The sequence below is a fragment of the Chaetodon trifascialis genome, chromosome 13 (genome assembly GCF_039877785.1).
Source record: "Chaetodon trifascialis isolate fChaTrf1 chromosome 13, fChaTrf1.hap1, whole genome shotgun sequence".
Taxonomy (NCBI): Eukaryota; Metazoa; Chordata; class Actinopteri; order Chaetodontiformes; family Chaetodontidae; genus Chaetodon; species Chaetodon trifascialis.
The window spans coordinates 8049555-8063170 of NC_092068.1; the positions used below are offsets into that span (position 1 = coordinate 8049555).

The 13616-nt window shown below is 43.2% G+C and overlaps 1 protein-coding gene across 3 annotated transcripts; it reads left to right on the plus strand.

Annotated features, from left to right (window-relative positions):
• The first annotated feature begins 137 nt into the window (after positions 1-137).
• On the plus strand, positions 138-13343 carry inpp5f (inositol polyphosphate-5-phosphatase F). 3 transcript variants are annotated; one of them, XM_070977563.1, is made up of 21 exons: positions 152-630; positions 2389-2469; positions 2992-3128; positions 3456-3491; positions 3787-3915; positions 4081-4266; positions 4368-4424; positions 4705-4903; positions 5051-5230; positions 5754-5821; positions 6295-6419; positions 6534-6611; positions 6804-6924; positions 7573-7701; positions 7970-8087; positions 8189-8387; positions 8535-8606; positions 8689-8762; positions 8929-9057; positions 9148-9235; positions 9393-13343. In XM_070977563.1, exons 1-21 carry the CDS (start codon positions 534-536, stop codon positions 10558-10560), a joined length of 3471 nt encoding a protein of 1156 aa, XP_070833664.1. In that variant the 5' UTR covers positions 152-533; the 3' UTR covers positions 10561-13343. The 3 variants fall into 3 exon arrangements, with proteins under 3 accessions (XP_070833667.1, XP_070833664.1, XP_070833666.1); XM_070977566.1 differs by lacking the exon at positions 3456-3491 and having other exon boundaries at positions 138-630; positions 4099-4266; XM_070977565.1 differs by lacking the exon at positions 3456-3491.
• Positions 13344-13616: the final 273 nt, after the last annotated feature.

A 13616-nucleotide genomic window follows, 5' to 3' on the forward strand; every position in this document is an offset into this window, starting at 1 on the left:
GTCATCAGCATATGGTTTCAAAATAAAAATAAGATCATATAATTAATAAGCCATGGAGTGAGTAATTACGCCAATGACTTAGTAACTGATATAAACAGTTTTTACGTAAGTTCCACTACCTGTACGCCGGTAATTACGGCGCAGGTCACGTGTTATTGTTTAGAGCAGGAAATTCGGTTACGTCTTCACTCAGCAGCTGCTGGGACAGCGTCTCTCCCATTTATGTGTATGTGGCTTTACTGTGACCAGCATGACAGCGGGGAGGCATGCTTCTCCGGTAGAAAGGGAATTTGATAATCAGTATGCGTAGAGGTGGAATAAACAAATCCGACGCGCATCCAGCTGCTGCTGCTAGCTCGCTAGGTAGCTAGCCTCTGTAGCACGCCATCCTGTGGGGAACGAGCTAACCGTGGCTAGCCAGTCGCCGTCTGGCTAGCTACAGTTAACCTCCACGACGTGGAAGTTGATAATTACCTGTACCTGGCTGCTAAGCCAGCTAGTTACCTACTTTTGTGTAACGTAGAGGGAACAAAATGGAGCTGTTCCAAGCCAAAGACGACTATATTCTTCAGAGCGGGGACCGTGCTCTGTGGTGCAGCCGAAAAGACGGGACCATGACCGTCAGACCTGGTACGTACTGGATGACAGCTTTCTCTGCCGCAGCCGGCCATTTACCTGAAACTAACATTTGGCAGTATTACCTCTCAGAGGGAAATGAAAGCTGTGTATTTCTTGGCCTGTCTGGAATTGGCAGACTTTATATTGTTGATGTGTTTTTCCACCATGTATGTAAAACGCCATAGCGGGTTAGTCTTATCTCTCAGTCGTAACCGTTAATTCAGTCCTTCACCTCTGAAATAAACATTGTCTCAATCATTGAATGGCTCTAAATCGTCCCGCTGCATTAAACACGTTTGGAAAAGAAGAGACAGACTTTGCTGAATGCGCCTAGTCTTTAAATCTTCGTCCTAACTGTCATTCCGGGAATGTCAACACCTCAAACAGACTCCAAACTTCGTGCTCTGCCTCTTGTGTTACTCACTGAAAAGTGAATTTGACCCTTTGGTTCATCTTTGGACCAAACAGGCATCCTACAGGACTGAGAGAAGGTGAAAACTCACAGAAATGTAGCTTTCATATGCTGTGCTTGATATATGACAGCTTCATAGACGTGCCATTGCAGTATGGCGAGAGTTATTAGAAACCTATAATGCCATTGTAATGTGTAAGAGCATGAAGGGACAGCACAGACAGGTTCAGACCAGCATGTTAGGTGTCACTGAAGTCTGTAAGCAGCTCCTGGCGTTACACTTTGACAACATTGCAGAAGTGAGTCCTGCAGCTCATCACTGTGACAAACTACTGGTAATACTTTCATACTGAGTGAAATACTGAATGTGGGGGAATCGCACATTCACTGCTGAAGTGAAAGAGCTGCTGAAAGAAAAGAAAACTTTGATTAGAGTCCACGGCAGGCTGCGTGTGTTCGTCTTGTATGGCTGTGCAGCCATCCTGAACAGGTTTTTAGTTGCACCACTCTTTCATTATTTAATTGGAAAAAGGGTTTCCACTCCTCACTGGCTTTCCACTCCACTCTCAAGCACACAGTGAAGTGTTTCCATGATATTACACTTTCTGAGTGTGGTTGTGGTATTTTTTTTTATTAGTATTAAGTTTGTTTTTTCTTTGCGAGACCTTCCCTGTGGGGCCCTCACAGCCTGTACATGGAATTCTCAGCTGAGTGGAACAGGAAGAGTCATTGTCTAAGACTGCCTTCAGTCGATGTCCTCCACCCGTGGCCACACCCTTCACATTTTTCCAATTTTCTCCACTGTGATGTTTAATTGCTCACCAATGTCAGGCATTCCAGTTTTCCTTTTAGTCACTGAGTCTGTCGACTGCTGTGACTTACTTCAAACCCAGCCTGGTGTCTGAAAATGTTACTGAACTGAGACGCTACCTTTGTTAAAATGACACTTGATTGTTTAAGGTGTAGTCGCTGCACTTTCTGCGCAGAAGTGCTTGAAGAATAACACACCCACAAGATTTATACAGGTTTACTGAGATCCCTCTATCTATAGCTTGTTACCGTGCTGCAAACTCAAGACAAAGCCTTTAAGTCTGTGAGGTTAAGGATGTTTTACTCAGCATTATAAACAAGTTTTAGCATGGCAGCAGAAAATCACACAGCCATGACTGTTTTTAGGTAGACATGCTCAAACCTTTCAAGCGATAACCTTTGGCCTCAAAGCAAAGTGGCTTTTATGGTCCTGTAGTTGCATACAGTATGTGATGTTTGATACTGACTCCTGGCCTGAAGCGTAGCTCGCTGAGCTGCCTTGCTACACCGATGCTCTGATGTTTCATCTCCATATTTCTTTATTTCAGCAACAGACCTGTTGTTAGCTTGGAATCCGGTGTGTTTGGGTTTGGTAGAAGGCGTCATTGGCAAGATACAGCTTCACACAGGTAAGTGGAGGATGGAAAACATTTGATTTGAAAATTTCACCCCAGCAGTTTTCTTTTTTTTGTCTGTTGTACAGAGCACACACAATCCTGCCAGTATTTTCCATCTGTGTGCACTAGTCTGAGTTACCAGATCATCTTGTGCTTAGTATGTCTCTTACTCACAAGGGAAGGTGTGAATTAGCGTGTGGAAGTGATTGTGTAGTTAGGATTGGTGAGCTGATGGTGATGATTTAAGTAGATGATGAATCTGATTTTGTTGATGGTGTGCCTCTGTTGGCTTCAGGATGGGAAGTTTGACATTAAACATTATACCCATCACAAGAAAATCTATGAACAATTATGTTATTCTAGAGATTCAGATAACCATGGTTTAAATATTTATTTACCAGATGTCTTGTGTTACCTTATTAAAAAAATCTGCAGTTAATGGCTGGTGTGCAGCTGCTTTCTTCACACCTTTCAAAATGTGGCGAATTTTACACCCATGAAGCAACTCCCCCTTCTTCTCTCTGCTCTTGGCAGATCTTCCTCTCGGCCTCGTATTAATCCGACAGAAAGCTCTCGTGGGCCATTTACCGGGCAACCACAAAGTCTACAAGATCACCAAGATAGCTGTCATTCCTCTCTCTGATGAAGAGCCTCAGGAGCTTGAGCTGGAGGTGTGTATACTAATACTGTAATGAGACATGTGGAGCAATGCTCACATGCTTGCATTTGAATATTGCATTCAGCCCCTCCGACAATCAATATGAGAATCCTGATTTGTTATTCAATGTATCCAAGAATACCATGTATGCGTAAGTGTATGATTCATCTCTGATGGAATGACGGCACTGCAAAATGAGTTGTGGATTTTTCTTTCATTTTAATAAAAGGTCAGCTTTATTTTCAGCCACGTGTTTGGTTTGAAAAATTAATCGTAGACGTAAAATCACTGTAACTGATCACAAAAGAAGTTGAATATTGCTAAGATTTCAGTCTTTCAGGGGAGCTTCATGGACGGTGAGACAGAATATTTTCAAGTGAGTAAACATAGAGGAGGAGGATTGTTCCTGGGTAGACTTTTAGACCCCATCCTGTTGTGCATTGTCCCTGTGCTGCAGAATGAACAGTCCACCCCCTCTGTGCCTGTAAATCCTATAGATCAATGTCGCTGTTAGATTGTTTACTGCTTTAGTTCAGGAATATCAGAATTCTATAGAGTACTGCATTGTTTTTGTCTATTTGTAAAGGGTAGTTTTTTACTTGTACCAAATTCTGCTATAAATATCGGCCGAGCCATAAGAGTTGAATTTGATAGAGGATCCTCTTTTTCAGCTTTGCAAGAAGCATCATTTTGGAATCGACAGACCAGAGAAACTGGCCCAGTCTCCTGATGAGTCAAAGTTCTTGATGAAGACTTTCAGTCAGATCAAATCTAATGTGGCTGTGCCCATCAAGAAAAAGGTATTTTTTAGTTGTGGACTTTTTAAAAACGCTTTCTGTCATCCTCAACCCCATACACTGCTTTTCCTATCTTTAGCACCTTTCAAGGCTTTGAAGTTCTCATCGGTCTTTGCTTTCTTTGCTTCGTCATCTTAACACTCTTTTGTATCCACCTGCCCAATCCAGTATTCCCCTGCCTTCCAGGTCAAGGAGAACAAGGAGAAGGAGCGTCTGGAGAGGCGGCTGCTGGATGAGCTGTACAAGATATTCATGGACTCGGACTCTTTCTACTACAGCATGACCTACGACCTGACAAATAGCGTGCAGCGTCAGGGAGACTCGGACAAGTCCAGCTTACCCCTGTGGAAACAGGTTTGGAGAGAAACGCATCTCACAGCTCGTCTGGCTCGTCGCCTTATTTTTGAATTGTTTTACATATGCGTCTGATTGATCGTTTTTATTGTTTGGGAAAGGTGGATGACCGTTTCTTCTGGAATAAACACATGATCCAAGACCTTATTGACCTTCAGGTAAATTGATTTTTAAGGACCACTGCTTATTGTTTGTTTTCTCTCATTGCAGACACAGACGCAGTGTTTCTCTATGTTAGCTCAAAGAGCGTAGCTGACCCTGCTGCGTTAGCGTGGCAGTTGCATATGCTGATAACTAGCAGAGCTTTATCAGAAGACTATGAAAATACGCAATGAATAGAGGGTGTAACTTCTCTGAGATATAAAAGATTATTTACTTTAGATACTTGGTGGATGTAAAGTGCTTTCTTAACAACCTGGAAACTCTCTGAATGCACAGGTGCCAGAGGTGGACTTCTGGGTGATACCAATCATCCAGGGCTTTGTTCAGGTGGAGGAACTGGTGGTGAACTACAATGAGACATCTGATGAAGAGAGGAGCAGCCCAGAGACACCACCACAGGAGGTCACCTGTGTTGATGACATCCACCCCCGCTTCACTGTGGCCCTGATTTCCAGGCGTAGCCGCCACCGCGCAGGTAGAGCGATGGTTACTGTCAGCTTGGACTAGAAAAAAGGGCTTTAAATATCTTGGTAGACAACAGTTTTTATGCTCTTCAAGTGACGCATGATCTGTGGTACAATAAATGATCTGAATAGTGTTGACGCTCTCTCAATGCCCAAAGGGATGCGGTACAAACGCAGAGGAGTGGATACCGATGGCCATGTGGCTAACTATGTGGAGACAGAGCAGTTAATCCACGTACACAGCCACACTCTGTCCTTTGTGCAGACTCGTGGCTCCGTGCCCGTCTTCTGGAGCCAGGCGGGGTACCGCTACAATCCCCGGCCACGCTTAGAGAAAGGTCAGTAGAACAGCATTATCTTGCACACAGTATTTTGGAGAGGGTTTTATCAGAGGCTTTGTGTGAGTACAGTGGGCCTTTCACTTCCAGTTTTTTTATAGTTGTCCCTTAAAAAAGAGATTTCATTCAGTATCAGTCCTCTCTTATGCTTTCACACATCTGTCCAGTGTATCTGAGCTGTGTCCTACATATGGACTAAATATAGTTATCTTGTCTGTAAATTTGTTTTACCAGTTGACATTGGGAGAAATTAGAGTTTGGATTATGGGGATTTTGCTCTATGTTCAGGTGAATTAATGTGGGAGAAATTCATGGATATGAAGGAAGGTTTCACTTGTGCATGGTTGGTTGGTTGACCTGAGATGGCTTCACTGTCCTTTACAGTTGATGTACTTATGTGAGCAGATTCTGCATGACGTAGCTCAGTGAATGTAATGTTAATTTAAATTGCAGTGAACTTATATATTCAAGTAAGGACAACTTGAGCTGAACAAGTGTGTGCATATTTTCCCTCATGTTTCAGGAGAGAAGGAGACCATGTCTTACTTTGCTTCTCACTTTGAAGAACAACTTAAACTCTACAAGACGCAGGTGGGTTTGTTTTGCCCAGGTGTATGTCTGGGTATATGGTTAGCATAGTTATTGACTGTTTATGCATCAGTCTGGTGTTAGGATTGTTATTTAAAATGTATTACCACTGTGGTTACACTACCACCCAAGGTTCTAGCAGACAAAGTAGACTGGATTTGGTAATGTTATTAGTATGTTTATAAGTCAGTCTGAAAATATATTAATACAGATTTTTTTAAATTGTGTTGTGACTTGCAAAGAGAAAAGATGCTGCTGCTATGTAGCAGCTCTGTTATTTAAGCTTTTGGCTGAACTTTTGCCCTTTTACAGATCCCAGACTCAAACTTTAGTCAACCTTGTCCATTCGATAAGGTGCCATTAAAATCGTGATTTAATTGTCCTTCATTTAACATTTAGCATGTCAGCGTGTTTCCAAAGAAAGGAAAACATGTTACACACAAGACTCACCTACAGCTTTTTATTGTTTCCTTCAGGTCATCATTAACTTAGTGGACCAAAGTGGACGGGAGAAAATAATTGGTGATTCATATCTGAAGCAAGTTCTGCTTTACAACAACCCAAACCTCACATACGTTTCATTTGACTTCCACGAACACTGGTAACATACAATTTTGTCAGTTGCGTAACTTGTTCATGAATGTATTCGAAACAGTCTGTTTCATACTGCAGTGCATTTACTTCCCCTTTATGCTTCTTATATCCTGTTTCACAGCCGAGGTATGAAGTTTGAGAATGTGCAAATCCTGACGGATGCAATCTCTGATATCATCACTGACATGAAGTGGGCCTGGTATGTGTCATGTATTCTGTATTTTTCAGGGAAATGATAACATTAACTCTTCTTCATCTTCACTGAGGGATGATTTGCTTTGTTAGAAAACAGTGAAGCACCAGTAGGCTACCATGTGTCTTGGCTGTCCTGTTTAAAGATCAGAGTCTGACTGTGAATGCATCCTGTGATGAATGTATCTTCCTCTGTCAGGGTGGATCAGGCTGGAGTCATCTGCAAGCAGGAGGGTATCTTCAGAGTCAATTGTATGGACTGTCTCGACAGGACCAACGTGGTCCAGGCGGCTGTTGCTCGGGTGGTGATGGAGCAGCAGGTGAGATCTGTTCCTTGTTTGGATCCAGGCAAAGAAACGAACATACATTTCTCACGACACATAACGTTTGTCATTATGTAGGTACTGCTTTCTAAATTTGATTTAATTATCTCAATAATATCAGCATTAGTAATACGGAATAATCAACATCCTCATGAACGTCATTGACTTATTTTACATGACTGCTTTCTAAAGCTGTGATTACAAAGTGCGTTAGTAAAGTTGCAAGCATGATTCACAAGATTCTTTTGGCATCATGAGTCCTCATCTTTGTTAGTTTGTAGGCTTCAGACTTGGTATTTGTACGACAGATTACTGACATCTGCATGTATTTGCTCATCAGATTCCACACAAATGGCAGACTTTTGGTGTTCATACAGCAATAACAGCAGAGGTAGTAGAACAGAGCTTTACTAAGCACCAACGTGACCATAGTTTATACACCCGTAATCTTTTCATCTTACTCCACCATATTCATCTCGGATTACATTAAATGAGCCAATACAAGGGCAAATTGAGCAGTTCGTAAAAGTGGATACAGGCTGACCTTTCTCGCTGAGGCAGTGCAAACAGAAAGATAGACATCAACCCGTGCCCTCAGTTTTAGCAGCATCATCATGAATAAAAATGTCTCTTTTCTTCCTGCAGCTGAAGAAACTGGGTGTGATGCCTCCAGAGCAGCCTCTGCCTCTCAAATGCTACAGGATTTATCAGATCATGTGGGCCAACAATGGAGACACCATCAGCAGACAATACGCAGGCACAGCAGCACTCAAGGTGACATCATTGTCTTTGCACGCACGTTCACGTCTGGCGAATGCTTAAACAAACAGTAGTGAAGAATGGCGTCTTCATTTGGCACAGTCAGCTGTTCAGTAGATAGCTTGAGCTGTAAGACGTAAGCTGTCTCTAACAGGACTCTGCAGTAGCTTAAACACAGCATCAGAATGGCAAACATGGACTATGTCTTCAGGACTTAAAAGTGGGTCACAATTCAAAGCTAAATCAAAACAGATATTTAAAGACCCGGTGTGATGTTTTTCAGGGCGATTTCACCAGGACGGGTGAAAGGAAACTGGCTGGCGTGATGAAGGATGGCGTGAACTCAGCCAACCGCTACTATCTGAACCGCTTTAGGGATGCTTACAGACAAGCAGTCATCGGTACAGAATAACAGACACTATAACTGTATCCATCCATCTGGACCCATGTTGTCCCAAGGCTGATCTTTGATTGACTCCGAATGCTCCTCCTCTCCCTGCAGACCTAATGATGGGCCTGCCAGTGACAGAGGACCTCTACTCCATCTTCAGCAAGGAGAAGGAGCATGAAGAGAAAGAGAAAGAGAGCCAGAGGGGAGCACAGGAGCAGGTCAGCCTCCTGCTGCAGACCTACATGCAGCTTTTGCTGCCTGATGACGAGAAGTTTCATGGAGGTTGGGCCCTCATCAATTGTGACATGAGGTTAGTGGCTAGCTGCCCTGTCTGATTACTTACTAACCTAATACCATCAGGGATGTAGACGATGAGCAACTTTTGTACTATTCATACTTTGTTTCAGTACTTTCTAAAGAACTCTTTTCATGATACTGTTTTCATATTTCCCTCCAGCCTTGTTGATGCAACCAACAAAGATGTGGATGTGCTGCTGCTTCTGTCTGACAAAGCCTATTACATTGCTTAGTAAGTCCGATTTAAAATCCACCAATTTTCTTTAAAATTTGTTCTCATAGATTCACTGATGTTTGCATTTATTTGGTCGCAGCTATGATGAAGAAGCAGATAAAGTCAACCAATACCAGCGCCTCAATTTAGAGGGTTTGGAAAAGATCGAAATTGGTAAGTAGTTAGACTCAAAGCAGAAGTGAGGGTTCTTGTACTCACTGAGTCACCCAACACTTCCTGAAAGTGTGCTTAACAGTTTCTCAGTAACCTTTTAGCAATATCTCCGCTGATTATGATTCACACTGAAAATGGAAGTTACAAGTTGCGTTTTCTTTTACAGGTCCAGAGCCGACTCTGTTTGGGAAGCCAAAGTTCTGCTGCATGCGTTTGCATTACAGGAATGAAGAGACGAGTGGATACTTTCACACACTGAGAGCGGCCACGCGAAACCCTGAGGATGATGGCAAAGGTAGGATGGAATTCTTTAAACAAAAACTTTCCGGGTCATAAACTCTGTATACTGTGTACGGATTAAGACTTACATTGTGTTACATTTCAGACACGTTACAATGCATAGCTGAGATGCTGCGCATAACTAAACAAGCCACGGGACTGGATGTTCCTGTGGTTGAGAAGAAGCTGGAGAGGTGAGAACTAATGTCTGCCCAGTAAGATGATTACATTCATCTCTGTCTCTTTTTCACATATTTGAATGTAATGAAGATAAAACATTTTAGCTATCGTAGCACAACTTGAACTTTCAGCCAGAGACGAGACCTTACATTGTTTGTATGTGTGTTCCAGGCGGCAGAGTAAACCTCATGAGGATATAATGGGCATCCAGAACAAACCTGCTGACCAGGTCCAGGGTAGCTCTGGTCTGGCGCAGGGCAAAAGTTTCCTCCTCAACAAATTCTCCTCTCTCAATCAGAAAGTGAAACAGACCAAGACAAACGTAAACATTGGCACCTTCAAGCCCCTCGGGAAGCTGGGCAACTTCTCTAAGCCTGATGTAAAAGTCAATTTCCTGAAGCCAACTATGCACGTGAACCTGTGGAAGTCGGACAGCAGCTTGGAGACATCGGATAACAACCCTGGCACGGGAGCCCTAAAAGACATCGGTGACGACCACTCTGAAATCTCCTCTGACTCTGACTCCTATAATTCTGACCCGGAGCATCCGTGTTCTGGTTCTTTAGAAAATGTGGACTATGTGCTGCCCAGCTGCGGCATTGTAGCATCAAACCCCCGACTGGGCAGTCGCTCCCAGTCTATTGGTAGCGTGGAGCTAAATATCCCCTCTGTTATCCGGGTCACTGGCTGCGATGGGAAGCAGGAAAGCCCCACTCAAGTCAGTGATGACAAGTCCCCAGGGGCCGCCTCGGTAGCTGAAGAGGCCATTTTGATTGACTTTGGGACTCCCATTGATGCCTACTGCCACCAGTTTATCCAGGATGCACAGACCAAACCTGTTGAGGTGTTTGGAGAGCAGCCCCCAGCTGCTGTCCCCCGACTCAACCCCGCACCGCCCGTGCAGAATAAGACGCCAGCAGACTCAAACAGGCAGCCAAGTTCAGAGCCACCACAGCATCGGCAGGAGGAGCCCCAGCTCCCCAGGCCATCCCAGCTCGACGTCGAGTCCACTACCTCCAGTTCCAACCTCCTCTCCATCCAGAAGCCAAGCTCTGCGGCCTCGGGAAGCTCTCAGAGGAGTCTGAGTTCACAGATGGAGGGCAGCCTCGGCCCTTCACCTGCCGACAGCAACGGCAGCCGAGTGGTGTCCCCCTTTGCCAAGATCAAGAGCTCCATGGTCCAGGTGGCCAGCCTCACTCAGGCCGGACTCACCCAGGGCATCAACTTTGCTGTGGCAAAGGTACAGAAGAGCCCAGAGCCAGACACTGTTAACGAAGCCCAGGAGAGTGAGCTGAGGGCAATGTTTACACAGTGCCAGACCAGGATCATTCAGATCTAGTGCTTTCCTTGTAGCAGGATTTTGTAGTCACACGTCGTGTTGAAACTTCCTGTATGGTAGCAGTAGCAAAAGCTTGCACATAGCGTCACTACTTGGCAAATAAATGCTCTCTAAAATTTCCCCCTCATTTGAAATTGCCCATGTTTATGTACAGAACTTACAAATGCATCCTAAAGCCCAACAGTGACCATGTTTACATGCACATGATTATGGAGCACTGATTGCCTGGTCCATAAGAGACATTCAGCTCGTATCCCTTTTGCCATCCAGCCTTGCGCACTGATTGATTTAAGTGTCAGATGACCTCTTTTTTCTTTTATGGCTTAATAATCAATTGTCTGTATGGAAATTGCAGTAATGGTTATACGATGACATTTCTGATGTAAATGTCTCAAAACATTAGTCCTTAGTGTCTAGGATGAGTCTAACAGTGGCACATGGGAAAATAAGTCTTCGAGGAATCTGTTACAATTCCCGTGTGTCAATGAGAACATTTGATTGAAATGGGTGTGTATGCATCCAGATCACTAATCACTCCAGAAATACTGCCACCGCTAAAGCCAATTGTCCTGTAAGTACATCATAATATAACATCATCATCATCATAATGATATTCTCATTAGGATTTCCTAATAACGAAGACATAGGAAGCCGTTTAGGTTGTGTACCTCCGGAGTGAGAAGTGTTTTTGTGCATGTAAACATGTCACTATCCTTCATGGAAAAAGGAAAAAGTTATTTTACCCACAGTGCTTGCATGTGAGGTTCATGGTAACAGCTGATATTGACAGAAGGCAGGTAAACATGAGCTGCATGTTGAAAGACCAACTCTGACTTTATCATGTACTGTATGTTTTCCTGTATGTGCAGGCCACTCGTTGGCATTTGTGATATAGACCTCGTAATAACCTTCAATTTGTAACAGTTGTTGTAGACTCCAGATATCTTTCGTGATTCTCTGAGGTCAATTCGCCGTTGACCCCTACCCTTTGTATAGCTGTCAGAAACTATCCAGACGACATACCGTACGTAGTTATCCGATGTAATATCAATGTTGTCAAGTGTAACTTAGAAGATATACCGTTTTAGACATAATGACTGCACAAGACCTTAGTAAGAGTCATCTGGCTGTCGATATGTACAGTGAGTATTGTCTGTTTATCTGTTCCCTGAGTAGAGCCTTCCCTTAAGCTTTTTGTAACGATGGTAGGGTGGCAGCTTGTTCAAAGAGGTGTCAGCACTATATTTTGAAAAGAAAAGGCCCAGTACTGTCTGTGCTCAGTATGAATAACCAGAAAACTACTGGTTGCCGTTGTTTTTGATAGATATCTATGAGGTGAAGTAACTATTCAGCTCACAGTTGTTCTAATGAACGATGAGGGTTTGTTTGAACGGAGCCCTAACCCATGTTTGACATGACGTTGACATGTTTGAGACAGGAGAGTAGCATATAGTAGGTATATATGCAATTGCACCCACCCAGTTACTAGAAACACTGACGCTTTATGCACTCCCCAAACTGAAAGCATATTTGCCTTAACAGGGAATTGAAGTGGGATTATGTATATCAGGTATTTATGGCAAAATCTACCTTTTTAAGTCCATTCTAACATGTTACATTTGGTGTACTGTATAAACGATCATGTTCAGGGTTACTGTATGGCATCAGGCTTTACCTTGGGATATTTCACCTACTGGCACATACGTTCTCCATGGAAGTGAGCCGGCTTGTGTGTTGGCTGCGTGTATGCACTGTGCAGTATATGTGAGTGTGTGTTGGAGCATCCCCGCTGCTGGTATTTAGGAGCGCTCGCCTTAGAGCCCGAGTTATTTTTATGTGCTATGAAGCCGTATATATTGTTATATTGTCCTTTTTTTTAGCCTGAGGAAGTGAGGGTTTGCCTCATCAGTCGCCCGTTAAACTCCCCCATGACCTTGTTACAGTCCCACAGATATAATGAACCATGGCCACCTTATCTCCCACTGCTGTGTATGTCGGTGTCTGTTTACGATAATAATCCGGTTTGCTTCAAGCTGAAATATCCCAAGATAAACTCACATATTTCATACTTTTGTCTTACATTTGCCTGTTTTCTGCTTTCAGCTTGCTCACCAGCAGATAAGTTGTGGGATACTTGTATATTTTATCTGAGTATAATTGTGTTAAGTGAGACCGTAGGCTGCTTTGTGGGTGCTACCTTATATAGTTATTGAACCTGCTGATAGTGCGTGGTGCTGCCAAAGCTTTAAGGTTAATAGCTGTAATGCAAAGTTTTAATGCAGAGGGTAAAGGGCGTTTTTTAAACTTCACTTTAGGATTGCAAACACTGGAGCAGTTCTCAAGCAGAGCAGAAGCTTATTCTAAACTGGCTGTATGAAGCTAAACGAACAGCAATCCTCAACATTCCTGATAGAGACCACAATGCTGGAGTGCTGGTGTCTGGTTTTATATGCAAAAGCTGGCAGTTATATTCGATCCTGTATTTGCTGGGTGAGATTTTTCTCCTTTCCCTTTGTTTACACCAAGTGCTTTTGCAATCACCTCTTCATTTCTTGTCTATGCTTGCCCTTCACTCCCATTAGGACCCCAGACCATGACAAATGATCATGTGACTCGGTCTTATACCATTTCATTTGCACTGTTTAAGCACATTTTCTAGCATTAGTACCATTCCATCCGAATGTCTGTGGTCATATCGCTCCTCTTTACCAACTGACTGCTGTCATTGTTTTCCACAGTGTACTGAGATTGTATTGTACATTAAAGTATCCTATTTATTCTTATCCTCTCTGGGTGTGTTACTTGATAACAAAATGCACTGTACACTTTTTGTTTAGGAAGATATTCTATTGGAATAAAAAGTATGTGAGTGAACAAGTGTTGCACGAGGTTTATTGTCAAATCCATTAACAGGAAGTCTCCAAGCCAGCCGGTCTGCTCTTTATATAAGCTGGCAGCTGGTGAAATGTATACTGTCTCAAGGAGGAAATGCATTACAGGAGATAATCCTCCAGACCTCATTACTTTATTTCCATATTTTAAGGTTAAAATTTTTT

Coding starts and splice junctions, on each gene's coding strand:
- inpp5f (XM_070977563.1), top strand. CDS start 534: ATGGAGCTGTTCCAAGCCAAAGACGACTATATTCTTCAGAGCGGGGAC. Junction 5,822..6,294: donor TTAAACTCTACAAGACGCAG/GTGGGTTTGTTT, acceptor TGTTTCCTTCAG/GTCATCATTAACTTAGTGGA. Junction 6,925..7,572: donor GGGTGGTGATGGAGCAGCAG/GTGAGATCTGTT, acceptor TTCTTCCTGCAG/CTGAAGAAACTGGGTGTGAT.